This window comes from Ornithorhynchus anatinus, chromosome 12 (assembly GCF_004115215.2).
Source record: "Ornithorhynchus anatinus isolate Pmale09 chromosome 12, mOrnAna1.pri.v4, whole genome shotgun sequence".
In the NCBI taxonomy this organism is placed as follows: Eukaryota; Metazoa; Chordata; class Mammalia; order Monotremata; family Ornithorhynchidae; genus Ornithorhynchus; species Ornithorhynchus anatinus.
In genome coordinates this window covers 42,620,069-42,633,303 of record NC_041739.1, presented here as the reverse complement: position 1 = coordinate 42,633,303, position 13,235 = coordinate 42,620,069, and the positions used below count along the sequence as shown (strand labels likewise).

At 46.5% G+C, this 13,235-nt stretch overlaps 1 protein-coding gene and 1 non-coding gene across 2 annotated transcripts in view; one reads left to right on the top strand and one right to left on the bottom strand.

Annotated features, from left to right (window-relative positions):
• Nucleotides 1-3,381, top strand: part of LOC100090856 (vomeronasal type-2 receptor 26) — a 53,332-nt gene extending 49,951 nt beyond the window's left edge. The window contains exons 9-11 of the mRNA XM_039913683.1: nt 570-797; nt 2,369-2,492; nt 3,151-3,381. Coding sequence (XP_039769617.1) covers nt 570-797; nt 2,369-2,492; nt 3,151-3,356 — 558 coding nt within the window. The 3' untranslated portion in view covers nt 3,357-3,381. The remainder of the gene's footprint in view (nt 1-569; nt 798-2,368; nt 2,493-3,150) is intronic.
• A 6,105-nt stretch (nt 3,382-9,486) lies between these two features.
• On the bottom strand, nt 9,487-9,594 carry LOC114815743. Its single transcript, XR_003763545.1, has one exon. It is a non-coding gene; the product is annotated as a U6 spliceosomal RNA (small nuclear RNA).
• Between the last annotated feature and the right edge of the window lie 3,641 nt (nt 9,595-13,235).

Sequence of the window (13,235 nt, the reverse complement as noted above, 5' to 3'; positions counted from 1 at the left end):
ACTGACCCGACTGTCGGCATGGCCACGTGGAAAGAGCATGGTCTTGAAAGTCGGAGGACCTAGGTTCTAATCCCAGCTCTGCCAATTGCTCTTCCATTTGCTAACTGTGTGACCTTGGACAAGTCACTTAACTTCTCTGTGCCTCAGTTTTTTCAACTGTAAAATGGGAATTCAATACCTGTTCTCTCTCCCACTTAAGACAGTGAACCCCATGCCTGACAGGTACTGTGTCTGACCTAAATGACTTGTACCTAACCCAGAACTTGGAAAAGTGTTTTAAACATGGTAAGCACTTAACAGGTACTGTCAAACAAACAGACTGACCACAGCAAACCCCATTGCAGCTAATCTCACCTCACCAATCACTAGTGGTTCACTGAGGAGTGGGAAAACATCGAGTGAATGTTTTTTACAAAGATGATACAGGCAGCAGAGTGAAATATGGACTGGAGTGGGCAGAAACAGGAGGTAGGGAAGCCAGCAAGTAGGCTGATGAAGCATTCAAGGTGGAGGAGGGTGGTGGACTCCCCTGGAGTCAGGAGTCTCCAGTTTCCTTTTATCCATTTCAGCTCCATGAGTTTCTGAGCAAAGTCCAGTTTGACAACCCTGTGGGGGAACCAGTGTTTCTGGATGAAAACCACAGATCTACTGCAAAATTTGAGATTCTGAACTTTGCGATCTCTCCCAATGGAACTTGTGCGTTGGTGAAAGTCGGGGAGATGGACCCCCAGGCACCTCCTGACCAAGATGTTTTCATCAATGAAGCAATAATCATGTGGCCCGGGGGATTCTCTCAGGTAAGCAGCCAGTGGGAATTCCCAGATGTCCTGGAGCAGTAGTCCCAGGCTTCTAGTAGTGATTGTACTGAGGGAGTGCATACTGTGTGCACAGCACTGTAACTAGTGCTGTGAAAGAATACTTTGGTAGCAATGAAGCGTTGACCTTGATCCTCAAGGGGAGATTGATCTTAGATTAAAAGGGGTAGAGGGGACTGTAGACAGACACATCAGAGGCAATTAAACACTCAAACTAGGCCACAGTGGGGGTGCCTGGGGGTCCTATTAATTCTGCTAATCCTAAAGTGAAGGGGAGGAGCTGCAACTCAAGATGGCACAGTCTTCCCTCCCCCGTCATATGATGCCATCTGATGCCAGCCTAGTGCCCTCCCTCCAGACTGCTCCCTGCCAATAATAATAGTAATAATACTTATGTTATTTCTTAAGTGCTTACTTTGTGTCAGGCACTGTACTAAGCACTGGGGTGGATACAAGTAAATGGGGTTGGTCAATGTCCCTATCCCATGTGGGTCTCACAGTCTCAATCCCCATTTCACAAATGAGGGAACTGAGGCACAGACAAGTTAAGTGACTTGCTGAAAATCACACCGCAGACAAGTGGCAGAGATGGGATTAGAACCTATGACCTTCTGACTCCCAGCGCCGTACTTTTTACACTACATCATGCTGCTTCTCCAGTTGCATGGGGTTCTGGGGATGCAGTGAAACAGTCCTGTGGGTGTCACTGATGTTGAGGAAGCTCAGCTGAGGCTTAAATCCCTATAGCCTGACATAGAAAGATTACCGTGGGAGCTTGGGCCCAAGTGACCTGGAGGGGAGGTGGTAGTTGCCAGGGGCTTTGCTTGACCATATCTTGGGCCGGGCTAAGTAGGGATCGGCTCTTTCAGTGGGGGGTTCATGTGGAGAGAGCCCTGACCTCGCATGGCTTCCTTCTAGTCATCTCCAAGGGCTGGAGTTGGTGATGGATCTATCACCCTGGCCAAAGGGTCACCTGGGGAACATGATCCCCACATAGTCATGGTGAGATCACATATTAATGATCACAGCAACCCAGCTTGGTGAACTAGGGATCTCAGAGCAATTTCCCTAGTGAGAACTCCAGGAGTGGTATGGCAGCCCCAAGATGGGCCTAAGAAAAATTAAAATATTTTAGTATTCATCTGTTCAGAATTTTGCACTCTTCTGGCATGGTTTCTCAAACATAACTTTCTGGATACAGTTAAGAATTTAAGGTTTATGGGGCTGGGGGGAAGAAACTCCTTGCAGTGAGCAATGGTGGGAGGAAGAAGGGATGTCTGGAAATTATTCTTGACCCTGGGGTAGGGTCAGGGAGACCCACACCACAGAATATAGATGAGACATTGTTACTCTGGTCCCCTGAAGCCCCAGACTCTGAGCAAGAAGAAGGAAAAGCAGTGAGGTGGAGAAGGGGGGCACCTGTAGCCCAACCCTTGTTGGGGTTCATACCTGCGGGGAGGCCTCTGGGTGAGAAGGTCTCAGGATCACCCAGGTGGGTTCGGGGCTGTGGAGCTCCATCATTTCTGTCACTGTCCTCTGTCATGAAAATTCAGGCTCCACAGTCACGGTGCAGCAGGAGCTGTGGACCCGGATTCAGAAAACACGCCCAGCAAGGGGAGGCTGTCTGCTGCTATTTTTGTGTCCAGTGCCCAGAGGGGGAGATTTCCAACCAGACAGGTAGGTGTGTGCAGAGATCCAGCTACTCACATGACCCAAAGCCTGCCCCAAAGAGGTCTCACTGCTCCACAGCCTGTGGATACAAGCCAAATGGTGAGAGACCCAAGGCATGGAGAGACAGAGACAGGCAGCAGTAAAGCCCAGAGGGCAGACAAGAGATGGTCATGCCTGATGGCAGACACTGATATCCAGGAGTCTTTCCTCAGCAGCCCCCTGCCCATGGACTGGTGTGACTGCAGAGCAAGGGCAAGGGATGGAAAGCACAAACTCAGTACTGGATGGGGAGGTAGGAGAGAGTGTTTGGACCAGATGTATTTTGGATCCCCCAAATCCCAAGCTTGGCTGTGACCCTGATCTGGAGGAGGGAAATGGGTGCAGCAAGACTCTGTTCCTTCTTTTTTTCCTCCCTCTTTAAGTATTTGATATTCACTCCACCCTCACTCCCAGAGCACTTATGTACCTACCCATTATTTATTAATTTATTTATATTACAGTCTGTGTTCCCTTTTATACTGTGAACTTCTTCTGGTCCAATAACCTGTCTATCCACGCTGTTTCGTTGTACTCCTCCAAGCACTTAATACAGCATTCTACACACACTGAGCACTCTATGAATACTGTGGATTGACTGAGTGATTGAATGATTCTTTCCTTTCAGATGCAGAGCAGTGTGTGAAGTGTCATGAAGATCAGTATTCAAATATGGAGAGAGATGGCTGCCTCCACAAAGCAGTGACTTTCTTGTCCCACAAGGAACCTTTGGGACTGATCCTGGTCTGCATGTCTCTCTCCTTCTCTCTCCTCACAGCTCTGGTTTTCGGGATCTTCATTAAGCACCGAGATACCCCCAATAGTCCGAGCTAATAATAGAAGTCTCAGCTACACCCTCCTCCTCTCCCTCATGCTCTGCTTTCTCTGTGCTCTGACATTCATCGGCCAACCCACTCTGGCCTCCTGCCTCCTTCGACAAATGGCCTTTGGGGTCATGTTCACCGTGGCTGTCTCATCCATCTTAGCCAAACCTTCACCGTGGTTCTGGCCTTCAGGGCCACGAGCTTTGGGAGCAGAGTCAGGAGGTGGGTGGGGCCCAGAGCCTCAACCTCAACAGTACTGTCCTGTTCCCTGGTCCAAGTGACCATCTGCATGATCTGGTTGGGCACTGCTCCTCCTTTCCTGGAGGTGGACGTACACTCTGAGCCCAGACTCATCACTGTTGAGTGTAACGAGGGCTCCATGACTGCCTTCTACTGCCTTCTGGGCTACCTGGGTGTTCTGGCCCTGGTGAGCTTCACTGTGGCTTTCCTGGCCAGCAGGCTGCCCAACAGCTTCAACGAAGCCAAGTACATCACGTTTGGCATGCTGGTGTTCTGCAGTGTCTGGGCCTCCTTCCTCCCTGCATACCAGAGCACCAAGGGGAAAGCCACGGTGGCCGTGGAGATCTCCATCTTGGCCTCTGGTGCAGGACTTCTCAGCTGCATCTTCATCCCCAAGGGCTATGTGATCCTGCTGTGGCCTGACAGGAACACCCGGGAGTGGTTGAAGAGAAAATGAACCCCGGTACCTCAGTTCAAGGCTGTTGTTTTTAGCATCCTACATTTTTCTCAACCCCGATTTTATTACAGTGGCAGGACAAAAGGAGAGGGAAATCCTGTTGGGGACATCCAGGAGGGATTTGGTGGCCAACCTGAATCACAGGTCAGGACTGGATTCTCCATTGATCACTGGGGAGTTTGTCCCCTGACCTTCTGGGCTCTTCCCTCCCCCAGGCTGAAAACCTACGGAGATGACTGACATCACCTGCCTGGTTGTCCTGGAGACCACTCCAGGTTGGGATCAAATGATCCCAGGTTCAGTGGAATGGCTGCTCTGGACACACAACTCGAAGGGTTTTGGACAACTGTCCTTGCAGGACAGGTTCTGGTGGATATGGTGGAAAAAATCACAGAAGCTCCTGGACTGCCAAATGTTTGGAGCCAGGGAGTGTGGGGGTCAAATCGGGGGGAAGACACTCCCTAACTCCCTTCTGTTGGAAACATTATCCAACCTTGGTTTCACTGATTCTGTCCTATCTTGGTTCTCCTCATCTCTCTAGCTGATCATTCCCACTCTCCTTTATGGGTTTCTCCTCTGTGCTGAATTGTACTTTCCAAGTGCTTAGTACAGTGCTCTGCACACAGTAAGTGCTCAATAAATATGATTGAATGAATGAATGACCCTTGGGGGAAATACTCTTTATTGTGTGTAGTATTTGTTAAGCACTTACTGTAAGCCACACATTGTACTAGGTGGTAAGGTAGAAGGATAGTAATCAGTTTGGACACAGTGCCTATCTCACTTGGGGCTCAGCATCTAAGTAGGAGGGTGTAGGATTTAATCTCCATTTCCCCAGTGAAGAAGCTGAGGCACAGAGAAGGTTAGTAATTGTCCTAAGGTCACACAGCAGACAAATGTTGAGCTGGGATTAGAAGTCAGGTTCTCTGACTTCCAGGCCCAGGCTATTTCCAGTAGCAGCCACGACTTCTCTAGTGTTGGTGGAACTGCCTACATAGGTAATGAATGAGGATCCAGAAGTTCATCTCTCTCTCTCTCCCAGCCATACCAAAGCTGGAGGCTTGAAAGGTATCTCTCAGAGTGGTGGAAGGGGGCAGTTAAAATGGGGCTGCTGACCTCTTGCCCAAATCCTACCTCTGGCCTGGAATGCCCTCCCTCCGCATACCAGAAAGATAATTGCTCTCCCTCACTTCAAATCCTTATTGAAGGCACATCTCCTTCAAGAAGCCTTCCCTGACTAAACCTTCCTCTCCTCTTCTCCCACTCTGTGCCGCTCTTACTTGCTCCTTCATTCATCCTCGCTCTCATTCCCACAGCACAGATGTATACAGATGTATATATCTGTATATAAATACATTTATTTATTTATTCATATTAATGTCTGTCTCCCGCTCTGGACTGAGCTCACTGTGGAAAGGAATATGTCTCCTGGTCATTATACTGTGCTCTCTCAAGTGCTTAGTTCAGTGGTTTGCACACAATAAGTGTCCAATAAATATGATTGAATAAACAACTGAATGAATGCAGAGCTGAGGTAAAGTATGAATTTTTAGTGGGAGAAAACAGCCTGCAGCCTGGATTTCTGTCTGCTACTTTCCTGAATGGAGAAAATGAACTGAGGCAGTGATCCAGGGCTATGGGTAGGAAATGCAAGAGGGTTAAGGGAAGAGGGTCCAGGGAAAAGGGGGCCAGGAAGTTTGGGGTTGGTGAAGAGGGTAGCATGGAGGGAGATACTTTTGCATCTAGGGATGGATGGATTTCTTTATATTTATGTCTGTCTCCTCCCCTAGACTGAAAGCTTACTCTGGGCAGGGAAAGTGTCTACCAACTCTATGGTATTGTAATAATAATAATAATGGTATTTATTAAGTGCTTAATATGTGCCAAGCACTGCTCTAAGCTCTGGGGTAGTTACAAGGTAATCAAGTTGTCCCATGTGGAGCTCACAGCCTTAGTCGCCATTTTACAGATGAGGTAACTGAGGCACAGAGAAGTAAAGTGACGCCCAAGGTCACAGAGCAGACAGGTGGTGGAGCCAGGATTAGAACCCACTTCCTCTAGCTCCCAAGCCCATGCCTTTTCCACTATGCTATGCTGCTCTGCACAAAATAAGCACTCAATAAATACCATTGTTGATGATAGTAATGATGATGATGATGAAAGATAGATAGATAGATAGATAGATAGATAGATAGATAGATAGATAGATAGATAGATAGATAGATGGATAGATAGATGGATGGATGGATGGATGGATGGATGGATGGATGGATGGATGGATGGATGGATGGATGGATGGATGGATGGATGGATGGATGGAGAGAGAGAGAGAGAGAGAGAGAGAGAGAGAGAGAGAGAGATAGATAGATAGATAGATAGATAGATAGATAGATAGATAGATAGATAGATAGGGCACCCTGCAGCATGGTCTAGTGACAAGATCACTCACTGGCTTGGGAGACAGAGGACATGGGTTCTAATCCCAACTTGGTTTGCTGTGTGACCTTGGACAAGTCACTTAATTTCTCTGGGCCTCAGTTACCTCATCTTTAAAATGGGGATTAAGTCCGTGATCCCCACATGGGACAACATGATTACCTTGAATCTACCCCAGTGCTTAGAACAGTGCTTGGCACATAGTAAGTGCTTAACAAATGTCATAATTATTATTATTATTGTTCTTTTCCTTCAACATTGCCCTCATCTTGGGAAGCAAGAAGCACCTGATAGTCTCCCATCTGAATACTCCAGCTTTGCCCCGACCACCCCAATAAGCTCAGGGTGGTTGGTTCTGTCCCATCTGTTCCTGGGGTACTACCTAAGCCTTTGCAAGGAACTGGGGGCCATCGAGGGCCTCCCCAGGACAATCTGTGGGTGGTGTCAGTCGCTACCTTCCCCTAGGTGTTCCTGAGTTCCTATTAAGTCCTCCAAGGTAGACCAGGCCCTATATATAGAGATCTCCAGTCTTTGGGTTGAACTTCAGTCATGGCTCTGACCATGGAGCCCCACAGGGTTTCCAGGGTTCCCATTGGTAAGGCAAACAAAAGAAGGCTGATGGCGAACTCCATTCTCTTTCCCAGGCTGAATCTTGGCCACCTTCTGCTCAGCATCTAAGGCTTTCTGATCTCCCAAAACGCCCTGAAGCCATTCACTAGCCCAGTGAATGACGGTCCACCCATTTTACTTTATGAACTCCCTACACTCTTCTGAGATGGTTCCATTTCCATCCAATAACTCAAGTCATTTAGTAAGACGATACAATGTGGTGACAAATGAGGATAGGACAGATTTGGAGGAGAAAGTCCGAAGTGTGAGAGGAATCTCCCAAAGAGAGACTGAGAAGAGAGATGGTGATCTCTAGAGAAGATCTCCTGTCTTCTCTGAAAATCCACCCCCTCCACCTGTGCATCTGACCTTATCCCTTCACATCTTCTCAAAACACTTTCCCTCTCCCTTCTTTCTTCCCTGACTACCATCTTCAACTGTTCTCTCTCCAATAGCTTCTTCCCCAATGCATTCAAAGATGTCCATGTCTCCCTTATCCTAAAAACCACCCCCAAACCCTCCCTTGGCCAAGACCAGGATTAAGCCTGGAAAAAGAAATGGAAGTTACCTTCATCTCTTTCTAGTTATCACTCCAGCTCCCTCCTATCATTCCTCTCCAAATTTCATGAGGGCATTGTCTACACTCACTGTCTCAAGTTCCTATCCTCCAACTGTCTTCTTGACCCCCTCCAATCTAGCTTCTGTCCCCTTCACTCCACATAAACCACCCTCTTTAAAGTCACCAATATTCTCCTTCCTTCCAAATCCAATGGCCTCCACCTCCACCTCTCAGCTTTCTTCGACACTGTTGGCCATTCCCTTCTCCTGGAAGTATTATCCACCTTTGGCTTCACTGACACTATCCTCTCTTGGTCCTCCTCCTATCTCTCTGGCCACCCATTCTCAGGATCTTTTGCGGGTTCCTCCTCTGCTTCCTACCCCTCTAACTGTGGGGGTCCCTCAGGGTTCAGTTCTGGGTCCCCTTCTATTCTCCATCTACACCCACTGCCTTGGAGAATTCATTCTTTCACATGGCTTCATCCACCCCACCAACATGGCATAGCATGGTCAGAAGCATTATGTAGTGGTTAGGGCACGGGCCTGGGAGTCAGAAGGGGATGGATTCTAATTTCAGTCCCGCCACTTGTCTTCTATGTGACAATGGGCAAGTCACTTCCCTTCTCTGTGCCTTAGTTATCTCATCTGTAAAATATGAATTGAGACTGTGAGTCCCATGTGCAACAAGAGCTTTGTCAAACCCAATTTGCTAGTATCCATTCCAGCGCTTAGTACAATGGCTGGTACATAGTAAGCACTTAACAAATATTATTATTATTACCAACTCTATGCAGATGATTTCCAAATGTAAATCTCCAGCCCTGATCACTCTCCTTCTCTGTAGTTTTGTATTTCTGTCTGCTTTCAAGATGTCTCTACTTGGATGCCCTGCTCTCACCTTAAACTTAACAGATCCAAAACAGAACTCCTTATTGTCCCACCAAAACCTTGTCTTCCCCCAATTTTCCTGTCACTGTAGACAGCACCATGATTCTTACTACCTCACAAGCCCATAACCTTGTTGTTATCCTTGATTGATCTCTCACATTCAACCCACACATTCAACATTATCACTAAATCCTATCATTTCAACCTTCACAACATTGCTAAAATCTGTCATTTCCTCTCCATCCAAACTGCTACCATGCTAATAAAGGCATTTATCTTACCTCTCCTTGATAACTGTATGAGACTCCTAACTGACCGTTCAGTCCATGTTTCCCATTCTTCAAGACCCTCCAGTGGTTGTCCATCCATCTCTGCATCAAGCAGAAGCTCCTTTACCATGGCCTTTAAAGTGCTCAATCACTTTGCCCCCTCTTACCTGCTCCCTTCCTACAACCCTGCCTGCACATGTCACTCCTCTAATGCCAACGTACTTGTTCTACCTTGATCTCATGTATCCTCTTGTCCACATCCTGCCTCTGGCCTGAAACGCCCCCCTTTTCATATCCAATAATTGGTCTCTCCCTTTTCAAGGCCCTATTAAAGACACATCCCCTCCAAGAGGCCTTCCCGGCCTAAGCCCTCTTTTTCCTTTTCCTCCACTCCCTTATGCATCTCCCTGACTTGCTCCCTTTACTCATCCTCCCACCCATCCTAAAGGCACTTATGTGCAGATCTGAAACATTTATTTTTTCATGTTAATGTTCATCTCCCCTTCTAGACTGTAAGCTCGTTGGGGGCAGGGAGTGTTTCTATTATATTCTTTATTGAATTCTCCCAAGTGCTTAATACAGTGCTCTGCACATAGTAAGCACTCAATAAATACACAAGTGCACATAGCATTTTATCAATAATTCCACTGACTGATTGAAAGCATCTAGGAGAAATAAAGAAAATAAATATGGAACCCTTCACGTGTTTTCATATCATCCTCGTACAGAAGTCATAGCTAATCTTCTCTAGATCTTCCTAATTTTACTCTATGTGCTGCCAAAATGAGCACTCTTTTAGGACCTTGCATCCAGGTTTTTAAAGATCACCTTATTTACACCTATTCAGATGACAGTTTTTCTTTTCAAATGTTCTATACACGTTCTTGTGTTTTCTGGAAAATAATCCTTTCTGGAAAATAATCCTTTCTCTAAATATCTCCCTGTTTTGAGAATCTCAATCATCGAATAAAGAGATTCAAAATTTCTTCTGGGGCAGGAAGCCACAGAGGCCACTGGAATGTCTGCTTTGAGGCAATGATTAACATATGCATATTTGCTCCAAGACCTGAAGCTGGTGTATTAGACAGGGGAGCAATGGGAAGGACCCTTGGTCCCGACTTCTCTACGAATAGAATTCGGGTCCTCAACCCCACAGCGCGTTTCAGAGTGAGGAGGAGCAGGGCTCAGGGTGGACAGCGGGAAGGTTGAGGGTTCAGGTACTTATCGGGTTTCCTCCAGCTCCCTGCCCCCAAAGTAGGCTCCAAGAGGGCGGGTTCAGGGCCAGTGGGGTTGGGACATAGCCACTCAGGGAAAGCCCCAGGCTGGAGTTGCTCCAGTGCAACCTGGCAGCTGGAGAAACTCAGGGATTGGCAGGGGGCAGGGAGCAGCAGCAGCCCCATGGGATGGGAGAATGAGAGGTTAGTCAGCAAGGTCTCCTTGAAGGAGAGCTAGGGTGTCAAGTAACCATAGACTGAAGAATTACTGGACAGTCACAAGCAGAAAAGGTACCCAATTCTTTAATTAATGTCAATTTTTTTCTTGATCATGTTTACCAGTAAAGAGATATTAACACAGCCTTGGTGTGTGTCTCTCTGGCGTAATCCCTGAGGGCATTTGGCAATTAAGCCTAAAGTTTGTGGTTTGAGCCTAACTAGAGAATGGTTTTTCTCTGGCGCTAATTCTCACAATGCTCAACTCTGTTTTAGCACCCAAATCCGTACTGTCACAAGAACTTCTCTTTCTACAAGCCTATGTATGCTGCCGTTTACATGGCATAAGAAACATCTTCCCCTGAACAAGACTATGATTCATTCATTCAGTCGTATTTATTGAGCTCTTACTTTGTGCAGAGTCCTGAACTAAGCACTTGGGAAAGTACAATACCACAATAAACGGCAACATTCCCTGCCCACAATGAACTCACAGTCTAGAGGGGAGGAGACAGACATCAATACATACAAATAAAATGACAGATATGTACATAAGTGCTTTAGGGCTGGGAGGAGGGGAAAAACAAAGGGAGCAAGTCAGACAACACAAAGGGGGTAAGAGTAAGAGATGAGGAAAAGTGGTGCTTAGTCTGGGAAGACCTAATGGAGGAGATGAGCCTTCATTAAGACTTTGAAGCGCGGGGGTGGGGTGGGGTGTGGGGGCAAGGAGATAGAGTGCTTTAAAGCCAAAGGAGAGGAGTTTTTTGTTTGATATGGAAATGGGCAACCACTGGAGTTTTTTGAGGAGCAGGGTGATGCTTTCAGAACGTTTATGTAGAAATATGATCTGGGCAGCAGAGTGAAGTATGGATTGGAGTGGGGAGGGACAGAAGGCTGGGAAGTCAGCAAGGAGGCTTATGCAGTAATCCAGGCAGGATAGGGTGAGTGATTGTATTAACGTGGTAATAGTATGGATGCAGAGGGCAGGGCAGATTTTAGAGATGTTGTCAAGGTGGGAATGACAGGATTTGGTGAGGGATTGAATCTGTGGGTTGAACGAGAGAAAGGAGTCAAGGATAATGCCAAGCTTATAGGCTTGTGAGACAGGAAGGATGGTGGTGGCATCTGTAGTGATGGGAAAGTCATGGGGAGGACAGGGTTTGGATGGGAAAATAAGGAGCTCTGTTTTGGACATGTTAAGTTTGGAGTGACGAGCAGACATCCAAGTAGAGATATCTTGAAGGCAGGAGGAGATGCGAGACTGGAGAGAGGGAGAGAGATCAGGGCTGGAGATGTAGATTTGGGAGTCATCTGCATAGAAGTGATGGTTCAAGCCATGGGAGAGAATGAGTTCTCAAAGGGAGTGGGTTTAGATGGAGAATAGAAGGGTATCCAGAACATATTCTTGACTGACCCCCACAGTTAGGGGGTGAGAGGCAGAGGAGGAGCCCATGAATGAGACTGAGAATAAATGGCAAGAAAGATAAGAGGAGTACCAGGATAAGATAGTCAGTGAAGCCAAGGTTGGATAACATTTCCATGAGAAAGGAGTGGTCAACCATGTCGAAGGCAGCTGAGAAGTCAAGGAGGATTAGGATGGAGTAGAAGCCATTGGATTTGGCAAGAAGGTCACGGGTGACATTTGAGAAGGTGGTTTCTGTGGAGTGAGGGGAATGGAAGATAGATTGGAAGGAGTCCAGGAGAGATTTGGAAGAAAGGAATTTGAGACAGAGGCTACAGCAAACTTGCTCAAATATTTTGGAGAGTAATGGTAGGAGAGAGATGGGATGATAACTACAGAGAGCCATAGGGTTCTTTTTAGGTAGGGGAGACATGGACATTTTTGAAATCAGTGGGGAAAATGCCATTGGAGAGCAAATGATTCAAGATGGCTATTAGGGAGGGAGGAAGGGAGGGACTGAGAGTTTTGATAAGGTGTGAAGGAATGGGGTCTGATGCGCATGTAGAGGAATTGGCTTTTGAAAGGAGGCAGGAAATCTCCTCTAGAGAAACTTCTCCCCACTTACACTGTGAGCCTCAATGGGAAAAGGACTATGTCCAAAACCAATCATCTTGTATTTACCTCAGCACTTGATACAGTTCTTGGTACATAGTAAACCTTTCATAAATATCAGAATTATTATGATCATATGCCTAAAACATCAAACGTAAAGATTGTTAATGCTACTTGTTTGGGATTAGCTGATTTCTGATTTCACCAGTTGAGCCATATACTCAATCCATTGCTTGTCTTGTCTAGTTTTATGCCATTGAGCCATCTCTGACCCACAGCAACGCCACAGATACATGTCTCCTAAAACACTGTGCTACCTTCATCTGCGATCATTCTGGTGGTGTATCCATAGAGTTTTCTTGGTAAAAATATAGAAGTGATTTGCCACTACTTCCTTCTATGCAATAAACTTGAGTCTCTGACCTCGACTCTCTCCCATGCTGCTGCTGCCCAGTACAGGTGAGTTTTGACTTCTAGCAGATTGCCTTCCACTTGTAAGCCATTGCCCAAGCTAGGAATGGAATGAATATGCCTCTGCTTGACTCTCCCTTCTGTGGGAGAGACTGGTAGAGTACTGGAAACTCCAATGTGCGACCCTGTGAGAGGCATAAATAATCTACCTCATCCAATTCCTCTTTGATATCATAGCTATCTTGGACAGTGTGGACCACTTTCCTGTGTGCTGCTTACAATAGACACCTTTTATGTATTGCATAGTCTCTTTGCCTTATTGCCATTTTAATGTTTTCATACTTTATTGCTCCTAATCTGTCTGCTTTCAGTCCCCTTGACCTTCTAGATTCATAGATCATGAGACCTAGACCATGTCTAATTCTCACCTGTATATTCTTTCCCAGCATTTAGTGCAGAGTTCTGCACAAAGTATGTGTTTAATGAACACTGTTACTACAGTATTACAACTACTATTACTACTATAATGACTACTGCTATTACCACCGCTACTCCCGCTGCCTTCTCCTGTAAACAT